This window comes from Alligator sinensis, unplaced genomic scaffold, assembly GCF_000455745.1.
Source record: "Alligator sinensis unplaced genomic scaffold, ASM45574v1 scaffold583_1, whole genome shotgun sequence".
In the NCBI taxonomy this organism is placed as follows: domain Eukaryota; kingdom Metazoa; phylum Chordata; order Crocodylia; family Alligatoridae; genus Alligator; species Alligator sinensis.
This window is the reverse complement of record NW_005841983.1, coordinates 355,831-380,283: the sequence shown is the minus strand read 5'-3', so window position 1 is coordinate 380,283 and position 24,453 is coordinate 355,831. Positions and strand designations below refer to the sequence as shown.

The following is a 24,453-nucleotide window of genomic DNA, read 5'->3' as shown; positions in this document are numbered from 1 at the left end:
GCAGGAAGTACAGGTTTTCAGTTGTTCTGAAAAATCAGGTCAAGTGAGTCCCAAATTCAGCACCTGAGACCAAACGCTGCTTTTGAAAATGTTGTTCTGAGGCCATAAACAGATGTTGCATTTCTCTCACAAGGAAGTGTTTTGTCCCAAAATCCTACAGATGTGAAAATCCACTGTTTCACTTCAAGTCCCACTGAAGTATGTGCTATTAGTTTGTCCCAGGACGCTGCAGTGTGCCCCTGTAACCTTACTATGACAGGCTGATCAGAATGTGTACTCTTCCTGGCCACCTACTGGCTGAGGAGCAGCAACGCAACTAGAGAGGACAATGCAAGTCGCCGTGCTGTGCCTGTTTTGATCCAGGTCAAATCTTGGAAACAATCATGCCCACATCAAATACAACATCTATTTACCACCTAGGAGACTTGTCCAAAGTCAGCCTGTGGCAGAACTGAGAAGAAAACGTAGGATTCCTCATACCAAGTCACATATGAAGAGTCACTATGAAACGCTCATTTCTCCTAACAAAGAGGAAACAGTTCAAATTCCAAATGCTCCCATTTTTATTTTCGTGCACAGAGGAGAGGATATTTTCTCTGACTGGCTTTAAGCAAGCACCAAGGACAAATACTATTATTCTCCTGCGCACTTCCTTTACTCTAGTCACTGAAGCTTCCTTCTAACCAACACACTCCAAGAGACAGTCAGTAAGAATAATTAAAAACGAAATCATGGTAATATTTGACTTTCTACCTTTTCAGAAAAGGATCCCAAATTGTATTATAAGTCTTGATTAATTAAGCCACACAACACACCCATAGAAGTATCACTGTATGCACTTTGCAGGTGAAGCTGAATTTAAAGCTACTGCCCAAGATTACAATGTAGTTTCCCAATCCTGAAATCCTGTCTTCAAAGGCAGATCTGAAGATGTACTGGGGCCTGCAAGGGGCTCTGCATGGGTGCCCAGTCCAGCCAGGCTGACTGTTCAAAGGGAATACAAAATAGTAACACAGAATTCATATCCAAAATTTCTCTAGAATAAGCATGTATAATTTCTAACTAAGACCCGGAGTCTTCCGCAAGGTGACTCAAGCCTCACAAGGAGCACTTTAAGTCTAAACAGAGGTGCCTTGAGCCTAAAAACCTTGAGAGCCACTGCTCTAGGTATACTCTGCTTCAAGCAATGCTATTCCTTGACAGGCCAGAGAAGTTGTAATATATAACAAGGGTATACCACTCTTAGGAAAGTGAGATACTATGGTTCTACATTAGCTTATCACCCACAGGTATGACTTGCGGGCCAGACCCAGGCCCAAAGTGACTAGATCTGACTCACAGGATCAGCAGCATGCAAGTCGGCCCAGTGCATCCCGTTCCCTGTCCTGTGCTGCCATGCCACTGATTACTTCCACTGACTAGCTAGAGGTAAGCTTTTCTGTTTACGCTGAAAGAAAATGATAAGGGCAAGTAGTGATTACAAAGCAGTCTCTACTGAAACATGCATGCAAATTCAGTATTACTCTTGGAATCATTCTCTTTCTTGCACCCTTCCCTAAATTGCAGGAACATGTTTGTGGAACATTTTAATTCCAAGATGAAGACCATTCCAAATGAAGATCTTATCAACCCCAAACACATGAAGTAGGTTGCCAATACCTCCATAAAATCCAGGCGCTCTATCTACACAAGAAATAGGGAAAAAAAGACAACTTTCTTTCAAACACTGCAATAGTTTTCCTTAAATGAAAAAGAAAAAATCTCACAGGAATTGGGATTTTCAACTCATCAGTAAGTGAATTAACAACTGTTCAACATTAGTACTGTATTTACTCGATTCTAAAATGAGGGTGTCCCCCTCATTTAACATGGGGATAAAAGCCCCTTGTCTTGAGGGTGGTGGAAGAACAAGCAGCTGCTGTTGCTGGGGCTCCAGCCCCTACCCGGGATCAGGGTGTAGCTGCAGCAGCTGCCCCTACTCCTCTCCACCCCCACCTCTGCACCCTCACCTCCCCCCATGCAGCCTCTCCTCCCCTGCCTGCCCCTCTCCCTTTATCTTTGCTCCATGCCAGCAGACACCATCCACACTGCAGCCTGGGGCACGGAGCCCATAGCAGCCACAGGCTGCTAACAGAGGAAGGGCTTGGGCTGTGCTCCGTGCCCCAGGACAGAGCCTGCTGCCTGGAGCAAGGGTAAGGACAGGAGGGAGGAGCAGAGGCTAGAGGGGAGGAAAGGGAGGGTGGGGAAGGGGAGCAGAGAGGTTGGGAAAAGAGGCAGAAAGGGAGCAGATGCAGAGGGGGAGGAAGGGCCCCAAAAGCTGAAGTAGGGGGGGCAGGCACAAGCAGGAGGCAAATTGTTTGACCTTCCCACACCACCTGCCCCTTCACTGCCTGCCTCCTGCAGCAATAGGAGAGATGAATTAAAGACAAACCCCTAATAATTAGATTCTAGACATTGAAAATTATAACAAATGTATACATTTTCTGTGTACAGAAACTAATTATTGCAGGGGTCATCTTAAATTTAAGTGAATACAGTAATACTGAGATTTTGGCATCAGCCTACAAAAGACTGTACACCTCATTCATTTGTGCCTAACTATAACACACAACACAGCTTAATTTAAGCATTTAAAATGCTGCAAAGAGCAAACAGTTTATAAAGGGACAATTTAGCAGATAAGCTTGCTATTATGCTGAAGTACGTAAATGCAGTTGGAAAGCTTTTTTTATGTATGGTATATATAATGCAGGACCTGATAACCACACAATTTGGAGATAGCGCAGAGAAACTTTATTTAAAAAAACAAACATAGTAAAACAAACAATTATCCATAAATTTATGGTTAAGGTTATTCTCTTTATATCAAGGAAAGTTATACACCAGGAAAATCCACCAGCACCCTCACAGTATTACCAGTTGAGACACCAAATATAAAGCAGTACTGGAAATTCAGGTGTGTGCGCGGCACTACGTAAGAGGAAGGAAGCCTTGCTCCCAGCTCTGGCTTTTTGCTCCTTTGGTTTCAGGGGCTTGAAGTGATAGATGTGGTAGATGCATGCCCAGCATTATGAATGAGAAAGTGGCCTACATCCCAAGTGGCATATCTAGGGTGGGGTGACTGGGTCAGTGGCCCCCCCAAGGCAGCAGCTAAAGGTGTGTGTGGGGATGGTGACAGATGTCACTGACAGACATGTGATCATACCGATGGTGTAGAGGCAACCAGAAGCTGCAGCTGCCCAATACTCTGGGCACCTGGCTATGTCACTATGATGCTGTATGTCCTTAAACCTACAGAAGGACTCACGGTAAAATAAATTTACTCATTTATCATGCTAAAATAAATTTTAAAAAAATCCAGCATATAGATGCAAATTTGCTTAGTTATTGTAATCAAGGACAAAATGGCCATACATTTCATTCTGACATAGAACTCCTAAGCAGATACAAGGCAACATTGCTTAGTCCATAGGCTAATAATAGATGGGGAAAAAAGTTTTAATGAAAAGGATTATACCTAAAGTGACAGCATTCATGGCCTTATACAGTACAACCAGCCAAAAGGCTTTTTCAAGGCAGCAGATTTTTGAAGAGGAATTCAGACTCCTCCTTGTAAGAGATAAAAAGACATGGCCATTCTAGCAAGTTAAGCGATAAACAAAAAAACACAGATTAAGAAAGGAGGAGGGGGATTCCAAACATTGATAAGACTTTGTTCCTTACTTGGCTTAGTTATTTGTTCCTCCTGTGCAATTCCAGCATCGTCTGAATCAGAAAGCTCCTTTATGAAGTTGGAGGGAAACATGCCAGTCTTTCCATTAAGTATTCCTTCCCACCAGCCCTCTTCCACCTGCACCAAGACACAAGCAGAGCAAAAATGCGGTTAACACCTACACCACTTTTTACTTACACAGCCTGGGATACAAATCTATAAGTTCCTATAAATATTAAAATGATGATTTTAAGCTGCTTGCATGAGTTATTCACAAGGGATGGGAGCACAGTACATAACATAGCAAATTTCTCATACCAACAGGATGCATGCATAGTATTTCCTGGTTCATTTGCATCTGCAGGATTCACAACCTGCTTAATTCACAGCCAGTTGCCAAGCACAGGACAGCCGCTTGCTACGGCTTTGACTTCAAAGAGAACTGTTTCTCCACTTAGCTGGAGCTCATCAGCAGTCCTGCACAGCTAATGGGAGCAGCATCACCCTGTAAATTTCAAGCTTCAGGAAACAGATAGAGCATCTCAGCAGTCCCACACAGTTGTGTGCTGCAGTTCTGGATACCCCACTATCCTTCCCAAACCTTCATCTTTGCTTAAGGGTAAGGAATCTACCCTTCAAAGACCTGGGCTGCTTCTGTACATTTTCTGTTCATGTTTGCATTATTTTTACTTGTTCAGTTACTACATAGACAAGTCATAAATAAAATGAATGAACGGTACTTTACAATGATAGAACAACACATATTCCTGCACTTCACTTTAAATAAATTGATTCAACAACCAATATATCAGTTACTTTTGTTGCTGAAACGTGACTCCCATGCTCCTGCTCATGACAGGATGTGAATATGAACACAGTATCTACATGAGAAATACCATATCTTTATCAGCAACTTCTTAACATTTCTACTTCATTACATGATAACAAGCATCACATAAAACAGAAGAAATCTGGAAAGAGAGAATAGGAAGGAAAGCATTCATGTGCATCAGATTCCAGAAGAGGCAATAGGACCTACTGGTTCAGAGATGATACATTTTATTAGACCAACTAAGAAATCACAAAAAAATTATCTTTTTCTGCACCCTTCCTCAGGCTCAGGGCAAATTAAAGATGGTAAAAAGTCCCCACAGGTAGAAAAGAAACTTCGTTCTTGCACAGAGGAAGCTGAAGGTGGAAGTCTGCTCCTCTGGGTCCATGAGAATGTCTTTGTGAGTTGTTCTCTGACCAACATGGCTACCAAATACATCCCTGAAACATGGAAGATGCTGAATTTTAGCTGATTTTGGATTTAAACTTAATTGCTGAACAACAAGAAAGATTTCTACACCTCCCTGCCTTTCTGCCATCTGACACCACCAGGGAAGGAATCCTGCCTTCTCTGTACATCAAAGAGCAACTCACAAAGACATTTTCATGGACCCAGAGGAGCAGGCTTCCACCTTGACCTTCCTCTGTGCAAGAATAAAGTTTATTTTCTACCTATGGGGACTTTTTACCATCTTTAATTTTCCCTGAGCCTGAGGAAGGACACGTGAGCCCAAAAGCTTGAAAACCCCCCAATTTTTTTTGCGATTTCTTAGCTGGTCTAATAAAAGGTATCATCTCTGAATCAAGAGTTCCAGAATTCTGCATTTCTTTTGGTCTCAGACCATCACGGCTACCAAATACATCCCTAATAGGATCTACTGAAATAAATGATGCGACCAAAATGAGCACTGTCATTTCATAATCCCAGGACAAAATAAATATATCAACTAAAAAGAATTAATTCCCTCGTGTTTAATCCATCCAGTATGGAACAGCAGCATCATGTTAAGACATGACAGCCCCTAAATATCCAGTCCCTTTAGGCTACAATAGGCCAGCAGGGAATGACTTATTCTCTGCATCAACTAAGCATATTCTTGACAGATTAATATTTTCCATCCATCAGGCAATGTCTGTGCACCAAAAAAACAACAGGACAGGACAGCTTCAATCTGTGAAATATCAGATTGGTGTGTCCCTTTTCCTGGCAAAAAAAAAAAAAAAGTTTATGAAAACCAGACTCCATTTGTTCTGCAAGTTGTTAGATTTTTACACTGACTTAATTGTATTTTTCCAAAACAATTTTTTAACAGTATTTAAACAGTTTCCGTTATTTTTTAACTCTGTTTCACATTAAATATCTTTGAGAATCTCAAGTTCTCATACTAGCAATCATTTATTAAGAACCTAATAGTATCCTAAATACTCACTAACAACTAACGGCAATTTTTTTTCAACCTGTAGGGGGAGATGATTAAGTGCTTAAACAGTTGCATATTGTAACATAAGCGTCTATACACATTTCCTTTTGATACTGTTTATCTACTATGCTATATATACACTATAAATATAAAGTATATTAACACTGAAGTCCCTCTTCTAACCCTATGATTCTACTTCAGGAGATTTTTTTTCCTGTGACTTAAGCTTTCAGTTCATTTCTTGGCCTCTGTTGATTTCTGTCTTTAATTTTGAATGAAGCTCAGATCAGCATGACTTTTCATTTAACAACTTCAGTAGTACCTTTCCATGACAAAACACTTTATTTATGTATCAGTAAAAGCAGTGAGTTCACGAATAACTTTGGATGAAAGAGGCTGCTAGCCAACTACTGCAGAAGAACCACAAGGCATCCACTGACTTGAATGAGAGTGGGATTTCACCTGCTGATCTCATTTCTTAGGGCATGGTATTAGTTCTTAGGTTCACTTGTAGCACTACAAAATGGAACACTATTGCCCCTGGTAGACCTTACACTTAAAAAGTGATTAATCAGCTTCAAATGCTGTTTGTTCACTTTTTGTAGTGCTACAATGGCTTAATTAGGGGTGCAAATGTGGCTGACCTGTGGCCACAGAAAGGCAATACTTGCTTTTGGTATCTCTGGTCAAACTAAAATGGTCAGGGATCAGCACAGAGAAGAAAATGGGATTTTCAACAGCCAAAGGATTTTTCACATCAATTTTTAAAGAGGAAAATGAGAGGGTTAAACACTTTAAAATCCTTCTTATATAAAATACATCCAGTTTTAATAGCACATTACTCACTTTAGACATCACTGATGAGAACTGAACATTAACCCACATAACACTCATTCAAATTCAAGGCTGAAGAACTGATTGACTAACAAGTGGACAAGTACAACAGACCTTTCACAAACCTTTGTAAGATTAGGCTGTAAAAGTGCTGAGAACACTTAATCCCTTAATGAAGTGGAGCTCAACCTTTTAGATCAGAGGGTGCTTTTGACCTGGCTGGACCACGAGCCACTATTCCCTTTTGGTAAGGACAGAAGGGGGAGGGAAGTGGCTGTCAATGTCAGAAAGAGGGAAAGGAGAGAGGAAGACAATTTACCTCTAGTAAACAATCACAGGGGAGGAGAGAAGGAGAAAGGAAGGGAGAGAGTAGGGAAAGGGAGCTGCAGAGGGGATTAGCAGCATGGCACAAGGCAGGAAAGGGGATATGCCAAGCTGAACTGCTTGCTACCAACGCCCTAACCAAGAACCAGATCCAGTCACTGCAGATTGAGCATCTCTGCCTTAATATCAGGCATACCAATATTCCTTTGCAAGCAACTTGCTTCTGCATATTTCCTATTGCTTAACTTCCTTAAAATGAGCATGAATACTAAATATATGGTGTGTGCACACAAACACACATACACACAGATTCTGAACTTGTGATTATTCACTTTTGCATCAGCCAACAGGCTTATGTTTGAGTATTGCATGATACTTCCAGACTCCACCTGATAAGCAAGGAAGTAAAGCAAAAAGATCAAAGCCTTCCCAAAAGAAAGTGCAGTGATGTCAGTAAGACACCTAGACTTGCCATGGTTTAAAAATATATATATTTCCACAACACACATATCTGTGTGTTTTTATTAAACACATTGGTTCAAAGATATTCCACACAGCAAACAATACGTAAAGCTGTCTGCAGGATTTAGCAGTCCCAAATTGGGACAATCCAATGCCATATGTTTTGGAATGATGTGATAATTCCTAGCCAATAAAAGCTTACAAATGGAAATGCATTATTCATGAGAGTAGCCTAACTGGAAGTACAAGCACTCAGTAAAATCTGTTACTATACTAATATAACTAAGTGTTTTCAGGATTTATGTTCATGGCTCCTAATTCTTAAACTGCCAGCATTCATTCATACATTATAAAATCAACCTCTTTTCATTTGAACTATGAGTCAAAAGCAAGTATTCCTATAGTAGAGGTAAGTTTTTTATAAAGCAAGTATTGTACATGCCATTTTTGGTTCAGCTTGAATGTCTGAAACATTTTTTAAAAATCTGGCCAATAATAAGAAGCTGCCGTGAGAGATATTTTAAAAGATGCATTTTTTTTCAATGTGTTATATCTGCTGACTGCCCTCTGGAAAGACAACGTGTGTCTTCATCTTGCCAGGCCCCTTAGGCTGTCCACACTTCTCTCATGCCACATTTTAAGAACAGCAACATACATGAGGATGACTGGAGATATTTAATTAGTCCACAATACATACTTTTCTTTTTGTGGGGTGAGGGAGAGGGTAGCCCCTTCAAGCCAAATATATAGAGCACATCTCTCGTATTGCATCGGGGCTGACAGTACTTTTACTAAGAGTTTAGAGTACAAATTGTACAGATGCTTTGGACAAAGATGATCCTCCCTCAAGCAAGGAGATGAACTAGATGACCTCTGGAGGTCCCTTCCAGCCCTGCTTCTCTATGATTTTTATGATCAAAAAAGACCGTATATGTTATAGGTATTGGTCCAATAAGGGAGGAGCTGGCCGCAGGCTCAAGTATATATATTGATTGATATATGGCAGCTTGCATCATATTTGTAGGCTATGGTCTACCACTACACCACAGAATCTAAATGATTTAGTAGAAGGTCTTTTCTCTGAAGGAATTAAAATTATAAAACAACATTTAGAGATGTTCTTATCCCATCACAGTACCCTTTGAGGTTGCTTCCGAAAAAGCGTGCATAAACCTTTGGTTTAGAAAACGACAACTAAACAGAGAAAAAACAATTTTCTGGTTTTCACAGAAAAACAGCAAGCAGATACTGGCACCTTTGATTCAGTGGAATTATTAAGCGGAATAAAGCTCTTTGATGTGAACAAGGGTACCCGGTCCAATGGGAAGAGGGTTTTGGAGAAATACATGCCAGACAAAGAATCCAAAAATACAATGTTACTGTTATTATAATGACAGAAACTGCCGAAGTCCCACAGAAGATTAAACGGGAAGGACACCAGCATAAAAGAACAAATAAGCTTGGAAAGATAGTAAGTAAATGAGAAATTGTAGTTATTTCTACTTTCAAATGCTTGGGGGGGGGGGTGCTCAAATAATACATTAGGAAGCTGGACAGAGATACTGGGTCTAATTCAGGATGTAACCAAGAAATAAGACAGGGTGTCATAGGGTACCCAAATCTGCAGTATTCATTTGGGAAGGATACTGTTAACATACACACACATGCACCCTCACCCCCCTCCAAAGGGGACTAGCTAATCACGTTCGATCTTGATCAACAGCTAACTACAAGCTATGTTCATTTGTATCACACACACGTTTGAGTAACATTTTTAATTGTTTTTTAAAATACAATACAAAAATCAGGAAAAACATGCATCAACTGGGGCAGGGGGCTGGACTCGATGATCTTCTGAGGTCCCTTCCAGCCCTAATGTCTATGAAATCTATGAACTATACATGTAAAACCAACCTATATCACAAACAATAAGCAAAAACAGAAAAAAGGGGAGAGGGAAGAGTGAAGGACAGAAGAAGAGAAGACTGCAATGAGTAACAATCTAGCTACTAAGATATTCCAAGAAGTCCTTCCACGTTGCACCAAACTTTTCGAAGCAGTTAAGGCTGCTGAACATGACCTACTCTATATATACCAGCTGTGCCATCTTATAGTACCAGATTTTGATCTTTGGAGAGGTCTTACTTTTCCAAGGCAGCAACGTAAGCCTGCACGATACTAATAAAGCGTGCTGTTAAGACAGCGTTTGGGAAGGATTCAGTTTTAATCCTTTAGGGATACCCTCAAGAACACACATTTGCCAAAACTATCAGTGCTGTGCTCAAAACCATGTCTAAGATCCACTGTTGATGTCTGAATACTGTGAACTGCTGATCTCTTCTTGGATTCTGTTATCTGTATACCTTGCTCTCCAATCTATTTCCAGGTTAAATAGTCTGTAGTCAGGTTTATTATGTGACATTACATATTCATTGAGGGATGACACAGAATGGGGAAGAGGAGCAGATTTCAAGGTGAAAAATAATATATCTGGAATATCTGCCATACCTAAAGCTTCAGATCCAAACTGATTATTAAAGCCTCAGATCCAAACGGATTATTTATACCTGATGCAACCACGTAAATTGCCATTAAACTATTTTCAAAAGGTTAAATTCAGAACATGACTCCAAAGCAGATTTAATATGATTTCCTACTAGAAACTTTTTACATGCACAATATCCTTATCTATTGACTTTCACCACATTAGTTTGTGGGACCCAGTACGTAACATACTCAGTAAAAAACAGAGGTAGTTAGCTGTATGAATCTCTAGCCCGGCAGAAAGCAGGGTAGAGATGCACCTTATAGACCAACTAAACCAGAGATGCATAAGCTTTCTTAAGCCTCAGTTCACTTCATCAGAGGCTGTAAAGACATGCACAGAACAGTGTATCAGAGAGAGTAATCTGATCAATTGTAGTCCATTTCATTCAGCTGAGCGTGGTGCAATCCAGGAGCAGAAAGTAGTTGTTCAGTATACGTTTTTTGTTTTAGTAGTCTGCATAATCAACAAATCATCAGTTTGTTGAACATGTTAATGCAGCAGTTGGCAACATTTTTCAGTGGTAGGCAGGGTCCCATGACTCTGTTGGCTCCATCCAGCCTAAGGGTTGTAGGTTGCTAATGCCTGGTCTAACATATTTGACTAGCTATCAGTCAGTCCCTGTGTTAAGAAGCTTTCCATCCAAAAAAATGGCCAAATACCTTTTCAAAGGTACATATATCAAAGAGAACACCTAAACTTGTCAAACAGATTTCTATCTGGGGGAGGCAACCAAATGGAAAAAATATGAATATTTCTGTCCTCCCTGACTAGAATAAATAACAGGATGAGGAAGATATGACTACAGAATTAGGCAGAAGGAGAGAAGTAACCTTGAGTCAAGGGAAAGAAGGAACTTGGGAAAAGAGGTTAAAGAGTCAGCTAAGAAGCTATCAAGATTTCTTGCTGCTGGTAACATAAGAAACACAAGGAAAATGCTTCAGGTTAAAAGGTCATTAGGGAGGCCTTTCTAATTTAGTTTTTGTATGTCTACCAAATCTAACAACCCTTTTGCTTATCTTTTTCCCAGTTTATGTAATAAGCCTTATCTGGCCTTCTACCTTTGTTTCTCTGGAGGATCTGGAGGTAAGAGTGATTTCAGGGTGGCTGATAGTAACAGGTGCTCTGATTCTACCATTTTATTTTTCAATTCCAGGATACCTCTAGGGCTCAAAAGTTCCTCCTCCTCTAAGCTGTTAAGTCTGGCCAGGGTGCTGGTTACACTCACAGTGAAAGAGGACCCCCAAATGCAAGTCAAGCCCCAGGGTACTGAGCTCTGGGGTCACCCCGTGCAGGGCCCAAGGGATTGTCACATACGGCCTCATATTAAAAATCAAAACAGATAGCCTAAAAACAGCTAGCCTATGTAAAGTATACAAAATGGAACAATGTCATGACAGTAGCTCGAACCGGCAGGCAAACACCACTAGCATAACCAGTGGTGGGCGAGGGGGGCATGAGCTCCAGGCACTGATTGAGGGGATGCTGGAATGGACACAGGGGGGCACCAGAATAGACACACCTATGCTACAGCTCTGGTAGCTACCAGTTTCGGCTGCATGGAGTGGGAGATGGAGCTAGAGGCAAAAGCGGGCGCTTTCCCCCACCATCAAATTAGGGGCTTTATATCTTTTCTCAGTATGGCATTCAGCAGCACCTATAAGGAGGCAGGTGAGGCACTTAACTTCTTGGCCAGAGTCACCTTCCCCTGTAGCTGCTGCGACCCTAGATCCCCATTGCATCCATCTCCTGGGCCCTGGACACCAGCTGGAGTCTGTAGATGCCCAGGGTGCAAACCCTACCAGGTATGCCTGCCGCCCCACCCCTCTATGCCCAGGGTGCCGAAAGAGCTTGATAATCCTCTAACAAAATATACTATGCTGTTGCAATCTGAAGTACTATTACTAAAGAGAAAACTACAGCAAACAAACTGCATGGGCAGAAACCTTTGTGAAGTGAATAAGAATGAATTCTAACTAAATGAAAGAACTGGGAAAAAACACAAAATTAGCTCCAATGCATAATTTTCCACCATAAGAGACTGGCTGAAACTGGCAGCAGGATTCTTAACCTGTCTTACTTCCCTAAACACATTTCTCAACAATGCATGGGGACGTAAACAGGAAGACAGCCACCTCACTGCTTTGTTTCTCTGGGTTAAAAAGAAGGCAGCTCTGACCAGTAGCGTAATTTAGGAGAGCCTGGAGTTGCCTTTGGGGAAGCAGGAGGAAAGGGAAGAAGGGTAAAAATAATGCTGTAGCTACCCTGGTATGCCTTTGGTTTGACTTGCATACTATCGGATGGGAATAGTTTTGTCCAAGTACTCCTCCAGGGTAGAAGGAAAATATAAAGAACACTTGAAAAAGAAAGAGAGACAGTGACAAGTCACTACATACTCATAATGTTCTATCCCAGATTTAGAAATGTTATCAAAAAAGCATTTCTTTTAACAAATGCTGAATGACATAGGAATTAGATTAAAACCTGGTGCACCTCAATCACCTCAGGGATGAGATTTGTCTGTCTGCTGGCACTTCTTGGATTCTGTCTTCAAGGTACAAAAGAAACCACCGGAGAACAATTCCAGACAAAAGCTGCAAGTAACAGTCACTGATACACCAATCTATAGCAGCAGTACTGAAAACTGCTGAAAGATCCAGTGTAACCAAAATGGCTATGAAACCAGATCTAATATCAAGAGTGTCATAAATGGCTCTGATGTATTTAGACTCATCTCCACAGGAAGAATGAAACCCAGCCTGAGACCCACCTACGGCCTCATTCATGTTTAAATACATATAAACCTTCCTAATAATTTAATTTAAATTGGTAAGATTTGAGCCTGGGCAATAGTGTACAAGCCACACAGCATCAAGAGATAATCATGCAGCAGCAAACTTTCTTAACTAGGCAAAAACAGCATGTTGTTATTTTGTGGTAGCTAACCTGGGGTAAAATCCTACTGAAACAAAAAAGCAGCCTATAGTTTTCACATGAATTAGAAGGTCAAATTAAGGGCTATGATTTCCCTTCCAACTCCTGTGAAAACTACAAACTTCCCTGTTTACACAGGATTTTACCTTAAGTTATTTTGCTCCGGTTAAGAACATTTGTGCTTTGGTGAAGGTAAAATCTGAATGTTTAAGAACTGTCTTATTTAAAAGGTTTACTGAATAGTTTTTGTAGTAAAAAAAAAAAAGTTTCCTCTTCTATTCACAGTAGTATATGTGGTTATCTACAGAATCTGGAAAACCAGATTTCTTAGAAAAAGTTAATGTCCACAGGGTAACCAAGGGGTGAATACAATATACATAAGCCCTTCTATAACCTTGCATATTGGTCTGTTGTTAGTCAACAACAGTTCAGTAAAATCAGTCAACACAGTCATGAAAGGGCAGAAGAAAGAAAAACTGCAAGAGATTTGTGCTGCAAAGACTTCCACACAAGCTGCATGTTATACACCACTTGGAGCATGCCTGAAGTTTTGATGATTCTATCTTGACAGCACATCAACAAACAAAGCAGAACACACACACACACACACACACACACACACACACACACACACACACACACACACACAGAGCCCTTATCTGTGCAGAACATTGTTTGCCAAATCAAACTTTAAAAAGTTGAGAAATGCCAATACTGAATTCCCATGTGAAAAATTAATTTGCCCTCCTTGTACAATAACACTATGATATAATCTTTAACTGTATTACCACATATTGTTTTTCTCCACCAGAAGAAAAATAGCCTTATTTAAATGAATGAATAGATGGTCTTTTTATCCTTCTCATAATGACACGGTCTTTTCTCTTTAATAGCAGGGTGGCCCAGAACCAGTCAAAACTCTCCCAAGCCACATCCTCTTTAAGAATACATGTTTCAGGGCAGCTGGGTCAAGTATCAGAGTAAAATGAATATATCCTGAGCATTATATATAGAGGACAGCTTTTAGGTCAAAGAGTCATGAAGGACTGGGTATAAGAGAAGGTCCCTGGGGAATACCTTGTCCCAGGGAGGAGGGAACTGAAACCAAAGTCACACCTTAGAAAGACTAAGGAAAAAGACTCTCTGGATATGCCAAGTCTGAAGCAGGGCCAAGAGAAACTCCATGCTTAGGGGAAACTGGCTACCCAGGAGAGAGAAGGAGCCTAAAGACCTAAAAAAGAAAGGCTTTTTGGTAGCTGAGAAAGGAAGGGCCAGAGCCTAAAAGGACCGAAGTAGGAACTGTTTTGTCAAGAGTGGAATAAAGCACTGCTCTGATGTAGATGGATCCAGGAAGTTTTTGGAGAGTGCTGGGGACATCTTCCTGGCACAAGTGCTGGAACAGCCAACTAGGGTCTGCTCTCTTTTTGACCTGTTGCTCACAAACAGGGATGAATTGGTGAGGAACATAGCAGTGGATGGCAACTTGGGCAGCAGTGATCACAACACGATTGAGTTCAGGATCCTGAGGAAAGGAAGGATGGAGAGCAGCAGAGTAAGGATCCTGGACTTCAGAAAAACAGATTTCGACTCGCTCGGGGAACCCCTCAGCAGTATCCCCTGGGAAGCCAGTCTGAGGGAGAGAAGAATCCAGGACAGCTAGCTATACTTTAAAGAAGCCTTACTGAGAGTGCAGGAACAAACCATCCCGATGCACAGGAAGACTAGCAAGTACAGCAGATCAGCTTGGCTTAGCAGGGAACTCTTCAGTAAACTAAGTCACAAAAAGAAAGTTTATAAGAAGTCAAAACTTGGACAAATAAATAGAAAGGAGTATAAAGAGCATTGCTCAGTCATGCAGGCATGAAGTCAGGAAGGCCAAAGCACAATTGGAGCTGCAGCTTGCAAGGGATGTGAAGGGTAACAAGAATGATTTCTATAAGTATGTCGCTAGCAAGAAGAGGATCAGGGAAACTGTGGGTCTCTTACTGAATGGGGGAGGCAACCTTGTGGCAGAGGATGCAGAAAAGGCTGAAGTGCTCAATTGTTTCTTCACCTCAGTCTTCAGAGGCAAGATCAGCTCCCAGACGAATGCACCTGGCAGCAAAGTTTGGGCAGAAGCATCCAACAGTGGCAAAAGAACAGGTTAGGGACTATTTAGAAAAGCTGGACGTATAGAAGTCCATGGGGCCAGACAGGATTCACGTCAGCTTGCAAGGGATGTGAAGGGTAACAAGAATGATTTCTATAAGTATGTCGCTAGCAAGAAGAGGATCAGGGAAACTGTGGGTCTCTTACTGAATGGGGGAGGCAACCTTGTGGCAGAGGATGCAGAAAAGGCTGAAGTGCTCAATTGTTTCTTCACCTCAGTCTTCAGAGGCAAGATCAGCTCCCAGACGAATGCACCTGGCAGCAAAGTTTGGGCAGAAGCATCCAACAGTGGCAAAAGAACAGGTTAGGGACTATTTAGAAAAGCTGGACGTATAGAAGTCCATGGGGCCAGACAGGATTCACGTGAGGGTGCTAAGGGAGTTGGCTGATGAGATTGCAAAGCCACTGGCCATCATCTTTGAAAACTCATGGCAATCAGGAGAAGTCCCGGATGATTGGAAAAGGGCAAATATAGTGCCCATATTTAAGAAAGGGAAAAAGGAGGATCCAGGGAACTACAGACTAGTCATCCTCACCTTAGTCCCTGGAAAAATCATGAAGCAGATCCTTGAGGAAACCATTTCTAAGCACTTGGAGATGAAGAAGGTGAATAGGAATGGTTACCATGGATTCACCAAGGGCAAGTCATGCCTGACCAACCTGATTGCCTTCTATGATAAGGTGACTGGCTCTGTGGATACAGGGAGTCTGGTGGATGTGGTATACCTTGATTTTTAGCAAGGCTTCTGATACAGTCTCCCATGACATTCTTGCAAGCTAAGGAAGTATGGGCTGGATGAATGGACTGTAAGGTGGACAGAAAACTGGCTGGAGTTTCAGGCTTGGAGGATAGTAATCAATGGCTCAATATTTAGCTGGCAGCTGGTATCAAGTGGAGTACCCCAGGGTCAGTTCTGGGGCCAGTTTTGTTCAATGTCTTCATCAATGACTTTGAAGATAGCAGAGTGCACCCTCAGCTGTCAAGTTTGCAGATGACACCAAGCTGGGGGGAGTAGTAGATATGCTGGAGGTTAGGGCTCGGATTCAGAGTGACCTAGACAAATTGGAGGATTAGGCCAAAAGCAATCTCGTTAGGTTCAACAAGGACAAGTGCAAAGTCCTGCACTTAGGATAGAACAATTCCATGCATCAGTATAGCCTGGGGGCTGACTGGCTGGGCGGAAAAGGACCTGGAGGTTACAGTGGACAATAAGCTGAATATGAGCCAACAGTGAGCCCTTGTTGCAAAGGAGGTTAACGCCATACTAGGCTGAATCAGTAGGAGTGTTCCCAGCAGGTCAAAGGAAGTGATTATTCCCCTCTATTCAGCACTGGTGAGGTCACATCTGGAGTACTGTGTTCAGTTTTGGGCCCCTCCACTACAGAAAGGATGTGGACAAACTGGAGAGGGTCTGGGGGGACCAACGAAAATGGTGAGGGGGCTGGGGGACATTACTTATAAGGAAAGACCAAGGGAACTGGGCTTTATTTAGTTTAGAGAAGAGGAGAGTGAGAGGGGATTTAATAGCAGCCTTCAATTACCTGAAGTGGGGTTCGAAAGAGGATGAAGCTAGGCTGTTTTCAGTGGTGGCGGATGACAAAAGAAGGAGCAATGGTCTCAAGTTGCAGCAAGGGAAATTTAGGTTAGATATGAGGAAGAATTTTCTTACCAGGAAGGTAGTAAAACACTGGAGCAGGTTACCCAGAGAGGTGGTGGAATCTTCATCCTTGGAGGTTTTTAAGAGCTGGCCTGGGATGATCTACTTAGGAATGCTCCTGCTTTGAGCAGGGGATTGAACTTGATGTCTTCCTGAGGTCCCTTCCAACCCTAATTTTCTATGATTCTATGATTATTTTGGAGAGCAAAAAGGTAAGGAAAATGAGCCCTTTGCCATCAAATTACATACTCTGAGTGCATCATGCAACACTCCTCATTTAGTGTGTGGCCACAGACAAGATGCGATATTGAGAATACGTGACATTAAGTAACTTACGGCTATGTAATACTTCATTTTTACAGAGGTTAGAAATTGTACAACAAACCTTAACGATGACATTTCCTAACTTTTGAGTGATTACATTTGGCAACTTTAATGTTCTCTTACTGAATAGGTCTGCCCCCTTCCCCTTTCTTCTTTTCATTTTTAGGTCTAATTTCAAAAAGAAAAAAGACAAAAATCTCATCATTTGGAATTGTACTGAACCCCAGCTTCGGTTGTCAGAATGGTATGAATCTTTGGATCCACTGCAGAGACATCTACCATGAAAATAATAGATAGCCACTGTAGGCCATTATCTTTCCTGTGGACCAGCCATTAACGAAGCATGAGACAAACACTGCCTTATCTCTGGACAGTGGAACCACCTTCACTGCAGTAATATATTGCAATACTGCAAAGACTTATTCATGTACTGTGAGAAGCCCAACAGATTACTTACAAGCACAGCCAGTCCTTAAAATATATTGCAATATAAGGATAAAATAAAATCACGATTAAAATCCCAAAACTGCCAAATGATGTGCCAGATGCTCTTAAGAAGACTTTTTCATGTTATATAAAGGAGTTATAACAAAATATAATTGGCATTTGAGTATTCCAATTTAGTAGGAGAATTAGCTACAGTCATATTTTAGGAAAACTGTAATTAGAGTCATATCTAATGAGCCTAGAAGATGAACTACACAGAGCTATCAATCACATACATTAAAAATGTTAAAGTAAACAAGACTGAAAATGGTCTCATCTCGTGTTAGTTTTAAAATATATTTCTAATTTAATTTTGTTAATTAATTCTTTATTGGCATTTCAGTCTTTGTGTAGTTATGGGAATCTATGGTTCCACAACAAACATTTGTATCTATTGTTCTGAATGTCTGATCTTATAATGAATTTATATCCCACTTAGAACAAATAGAAAGCAAATTTAAATTACTAGCATATAATGTCATCAAGGGATTCTGGTGACATTATAAACCACAGCAGCATAGTTCACAAGTTTGTTTAGCAACTCACATGCTCTGATATAATCTAATAATTCAAACTTTAACTATTTACATAAAGCACAAACCTAGCATCCCAAAAACTTATTTGCTACTCTTCCACCTGAGCTCACAATACTATCTGCTTCTTGAGGCTTCCTATAGTATCTATTAGTAACTATTACAGGCGCTATAGAAAAAACTTAATCTATGGAGGTGCAAGGCTGTAACCTGCAGTGAAACCAAGCTAACTCTGCCCCTGCAAGGTTTGCAGGTGCACTGTCAAGTCAGCAGTGCCACACATGAACTAATAAGCAGGGCTAAACACTGCTACCTTGTGCATCTTCAGTCATGTACTTCAAGAGGCATCTTTGACACACACACACACACACACACACACACACACACACACACACACACACACACACAGAGCCCTTATCTGTGCAGAACATTGTTTGCCAAATCAAACTTTAAAAAGTTGAGAAATGCCAATACTGAATTCCCATGTGAAAAATTAATTTGCCCTCCTTGTACAATAACACTATGATATAATCTTTAACTGTATTACCACATATTGTTTTTCTCCACCAGAAGAAAAATAGCCTTATTTAAATGAATGAATAGATGGTCTTTTTATCCTTCTCATAATGACACGGTCTTTTCTCTTTAATAGCAGGGTGGCCCAGAACCAGTCAAAACTCTCCCAAGCCACATCCTCTTTAAGAATACATGTTTCAGGGCAGCTGGGTCAAGTATCAGAGTAAAATGAATATATCCTGAGCATTATATATAGAGGACAGCTTTTAGGTCAAAGAGTCATGAAGGACTGGGTATAAGAGAAGGTCCCTGGGGAATACCTTGTCCCAGGGAGGAGGGAACTGAAACCAAAGTCACACCTTAGAAAGACTAAGGAAAAAGACTCTCTGGATATGCCAAGTCTGAAGCAGGGCCAAGAGAAACTCCATGCTTAGGGGAAACTGGCTACCCAGGAGAGAGAAGGAGCCTAAAGACCTAAAAAAGAAAGGCTTTTTGGTAGCTGAGAAAGGAAGGGCCAGAGCCTAAAAGGACCGAAGTAGGAACTGTTTTGTCAAGAGTGGAATAAAGCACTGCTCTGATGTAGATGGATCCAGGAAGTTTTTGGAGAGTGCTGGGGACATCTTCCTGGCACAAGTGCTGGAACAGCCAACTAGGGTCTGCTCTCTTTTTGACCTGTTGCTCACAAACAGGGATGAATTGGTGAGGAACATAGCAGTGGATGGCAACTTGGGCAGCAGTGATCACAACACGATTGAGTTCAGGATCCTGAGGAAAGGAAGGATGGAGAGCAGCAGAGTAAGGATCCTGGACTTCAGAAAAACAGATTTCGACTCGCTCGGGGAACCCCTCAGCAGTATCCCCTGGGAAGCCAGTCTGAGGGAGAGAAGAATCCAGGACAGCTAGCTATACTTTAAAGAAGCCTTACTGAGAGTGCAGGAACAAACCATCCCGATGCACAGGAAGACTAGCAAGTACAGCAGATCAGCTTGGCTTAGCAGGGAACTCTTCAGTAAACTAAGTCACAAAAAGAAAGTTTATAAGAAGTCAAAACTTGGACAAATAAATAGAAAGGAGTATAAAGAGCATTGCTCAGTCATGCAGGCATGAAGTCAGGAAGGCCAAAGCACAATTGGAGCTGCAGCTTGCAAGGGATGTGAAGGGTAACAAGAATGATTTCTATAAGTATGTCGCTAGCAAGAAGAGGATCAGGGAAACTGTGGGTCTCTTACTGAATGGGGGAGGCAACCTTGTGGCAGAGGATGCAGAAAAGGCTGAAGTGCTCAATTGTTTCTTCACCTCAGTCTTCAGAGGCAAGATCAGCTCCCAGACGAATGCACCTGGCAGCAAAGTTTGGGCAGAAGCATCCAACAGTGGCAAAAGAACAGGTTAGGGACTATTTAGAAAAGCTGGACGTATAGAAGTCCATGGGGCCAGACAGGATTCACGTGAGGGTGCTAAGGGAGTTGGCTGATGAGATTGCAAAGCCACTGGCCATCATCTTTGAAAACTCATGGCAATCAGGAGAAGTCCCGGATGATTGGAAAAGGGCAAATATAGTGCCCATATTTAAGAAAGGGAAAAAGGAGGATCCAGGGAACTACAGACTAGTCATCCTCACCTTAGTCCCTGGAAAAATCATGAAGCAGATCCTTGAGGAAACCATTTCTAAGCACTTGGAGATGAAGAAGGTGAATAGGAATGGTTACCATGGATTCACCAAGGGCAAGTCATGCCTGACCAACCTGATTGCCTTCTATGATAAGGTGACTGGCTCTGTGGATACAGGGAGTCTGGTGGATGTGGTATACCTTGATTTTTAGCAAGGCTTCTGATACAGTCTCCCATGACATTCTTGCAAGCTAAGGAAGTATGGGCTGGATGAATGGACTGTAAGGTGGACAGAAAACTGGCTGGAGTTTCAGGCTTGGAGGATAGTAATCAATGGCTCAATATTTAGCTGGCAGCTGGTATCAAGTGGAGTACCCCAGGGTCAGTTCTGGGGCCAGTTTTGTTCAATGTCTTCATCAATGACTTTGAAGATAGCAGAGTGCACCCTCAGCTGTCAAGTTTGCAGATGACACCAAGCTGGGGGGAGTAGTAGATATGCTGGAGGTTAGGGCTCGGATTCAGAGTGACCTAGACAAATTGGAGGATTAGGCCAAAAGCAATCTCGTTAGGTTCAACAAGGACAAGTGCAAAGTCCTGCACTTAGGATAGAACAATTCCATGCATCAGTATAGCCTGGGGGCTGACTGGCTGGGCGGAAAAGGACCTGGAGGTTACAGTGGACAATAAGCTGAATATGAGCCAACAGTGAGCCCTTGTTGCAAAGGAGGTTAACGCCATACTAGGCTGAATCAGTAGGAGTGTTCCCAGCAGGTCAAAGGAAGTGATTATTCCCCTCTATTCAGCACTGGTGAGGTCACATCTGGAGTACTGTGTTCAGTTTTGGGCCCCTCCACTACAGAAAGGATGTGGACAAACTGGAGAGGGTCTGGGGGGACCAACGAAAATGGTGAGGGGGCTGGGGGACATTACTTATAAGGAAAGACCAAGGGAACTGGGCTTTATTTAGTTTAGAGAAGAGGAGAGTGAGAGGGGATTTAATAGCAGCCTTCAATTACCTGAAGTGGGGTTCGAAAGAGGATGAAGCTAGGCTGTTTTCAGTGGTGGCGGATGACAAAAGAAGGAGCAATGGTCTCAAGTTGCAGCAAGGGAAATTTAGGTTAGATATGAGGAAGAATTTTCTTACCAGGAAGGTAGTAAAACACTGGAGCAGGTTACCCAGAGAGGTGGTGGAATCTTCATCCTTGGAGGTTTTTAAGAGCTGGCCTGGGATGATCTACTTAGGAATGCTCCTGCTTTGAGCAGGGGATTGAACTTGATGTCTTCCTGAGGTCCCTTCCAACCCTAATTTTCTATGATTCTATGATTATTTTGGAGAGCAAAAAGGTAAGGAAAATGAGCCCTTTGCCATCAAATTACATACTCTGAGTGCATCATGCAACACTCCTCATTTAGTGTGTGGCCACAGACAAGATGCGATATTGAGAATACGTGACATTAAGTAACTTACGGCTATGTAATACTTCATTTTTACAGAGGTTAGAAATTGTACAACAAACCTTAACGATGACATTTCCTAACTTTTGAGTGATTACATTTGGCAACTTTAATGTTCTCTTACTGAATAGGTCTGCCCCCTTCCCCTTTCTTCTTTTCATTTTTAGGTCTAATTTCAAAAAGAAAAAAGACAAAAATCTCATCATTTGGAATTGTACTGAACCCCAGCTTCGGTTGTCAGAATGGTATGAATCTTTGGATCCACTGCAGAGACATCTACCATGAAAATAATAGATAGCCACTGTAGGCCATTATCTTTCCTGTGGACCAGCCATTAACGAAGCATGAGACAAACACTGCCTTATCTCTGGACAGTGGAACCACCTTCACTGCAGTAATATATTGCAATACTGCAAAGACTTATTCATGTACTGTGAGAAGCCCAACAGATTACTTACAAGCACAGCCAGTCCTTAAAATATATTGCAATATAAGGATAAAATAAAATCACGATTAAAATCCCAAAACTGCCAAATGATGTGCCAGATGCTCTTAAGAAGACTTTTTCATGTTATATAAAGGAGTTATAACAAAATATAATTGGCATTTGAGTATTCCAATTTAGTAGGAGAATTAGCTACAGTCATATTTTAGGAAAACTGTAATTAGAGTCATATCTAATGAGCCTAGAAGATGAACTACACAGAGCTATCAATCACATACATTAAAAATGTTAAAGTAAACAAGACTGAAAATGGTCTCATCTCGTGTTAGTTTTAAAATATATTTCTAATTTAATTTTGTTAATTAATTCTTTATTGGCATTTCAGTCTTTGTGTAGTTATGGGAATCTATGGTTCCACAACAAACATTTGTATCTATTGTTCTGAATGTCTGATCTTATAATGAATTTATATCCCACTTAGAACAAATAGAAAGCAAATTTAAATTACTAGCATATAATGTCATCAAGGGATTCTGGTGACATTATAAACCACAGCAGCATAGTTCACAAGTTTGTTTAGCAACTCACATGCTCTGATATAATCTAATAATTCAAACTTTAACTATTTACATAAAGCACAAACCTAGCATCCCAAAAACTTATTTGCTACTCTTCCACCTGAGCTCACAATACTATCTGCTTCTTGAGGCTTCCTATAGTATCTATTAGTAACTATTACAGGCGCTATAGAAAAAACTTAATCTATGGAGGTGCAAGGCTGTAACCTGCAGTGAAACCAAGCTAACTCTGCCCCTGCAAGGTTTGCAGGTGCACTGTCAAGTCAGCAGTGCCACACATGAACTAATAAGCAGGGCTAAACACTGCTACCTTGTGCATCTTCAGTCATGTACTTCAAGAGGCATCTTTGCTTCTCTAGCAGCCATAGATTTTAATTCCTCAATTGATATTTTAAAACCTAACCAATAGTAGTAGAATAGAGCTTGCTTTTATCTGTCACAGGTAAAGATTAAGGTTTTGTCTACTACAAATGTATTTTTAAATGAATTTAGCTTAATTGGCATACAATATTATGGAGATCTTCTAAACCAGTATAAACCAGGCTTATTTTGTTTTAGCTCAAGTCAGTCAGGAATCTTTCAGGATAAACTGAAATAAGCCACTCAATCCAAATTAAAAGTATCCATGAGATTTCCACTGGTTTAATTATGTCTGTCTAAAACTAATTAAACTAAATTGGTACATCCTTTTTTTGCAAAGGTAATGCCTAACATTCACAGGCAAATTAAAAGATTTAGTATGCAGGGCAGGGGCAACTAGAAATGAGAGGGGATGGTTATATATAATGCAACCTCACAAAGTTCTACTTGCCCACTCAACTCACACAGTGGAAATCATTTTTAATAAGCAAATAATCTGTGATTCAGTTTTTCATCTTTCATCACGATGTTCATATTTGAACAAGCAGACTTTGGTGCTGGTGCCAGTAAATATTAACATTCTACAAGCACGATCCATGTATGAACCATGATACACTGCTTTTCTGAAAATCTTTATATTTCTGGCTTTCATGACTGCGACCTAACTTACGAAAACCTAATTTTTGTAATTATTACCTTCGAGACCATTTATTTGACATAAAGCGATGTTTAAGGATATCAGTGCTGTAGTTCTATGACACTGCATATAGCAGCACCTCTAAGCAATGAAATTCACGCAGTTACCATTACAACTTTCCACATCAAATCTAGTCCCAGTAAATCAGTGAAGTTTGCTGTATTTTTTTAGGATTTTGTATTAAGCTGACAAGGACAGGAGAGAATAAATGACACTCCATTCTGTACCGCCACTCCAAAGGCAAACTATAGTTATAAGAAGTGCTGCATCACTACATTCACTATGATTTGAAGAGTTCTGTTTGTTTATCCATCAATCCAATCTGATACTACTTAGGACAGTGGATGGCTACCACTGCAAGACATGGACAGGAACAGCCTGGCTCAGGCCCAACATGGTAGGGCACCAAGATGCACCAAAGCAGGGCAGCTGGAATCCGCCAGTGTTGTTGCTGCTTCCCCTACACCACCTCCCACCTCCTGGCTACAGTGCCGGCACAGCTGAGGCCACACTTCCTAGCCCCAGTGCAGCTTCTCACCCACTGAAAGCTGAACCCACACTGCAGCCATGGGAGCAGGGAGG

General features: G+C 41.3%; 1 protein-coding gene across 2 annotated transcripts in view; it reads right to left on the bottom strand.

Annotated features, from left to right (window-relative positions):
- The window catches only part of SH3KBP1 (SH3 domain containing kinase binding protein 1), a 343,403-nt gene that overhangs the window by 173,932 nt on the left and 145,018 nt on the right, over positions 1 to 24,453 (bottom strand). For both annotated transcript variants that reach the window (XM_025201103.1, XM_025201104.1), the window contains exon 4: positions 3,724 to 3,850. In XM_025201103.1, the coding sequence (XP_025056888.1) occupies positions 3,724 to 3,850 (127 nt within the window). The remainder of the gene's footprint in view (positions 1 to 3,723; positions 3,851 to 24,453) is intronic.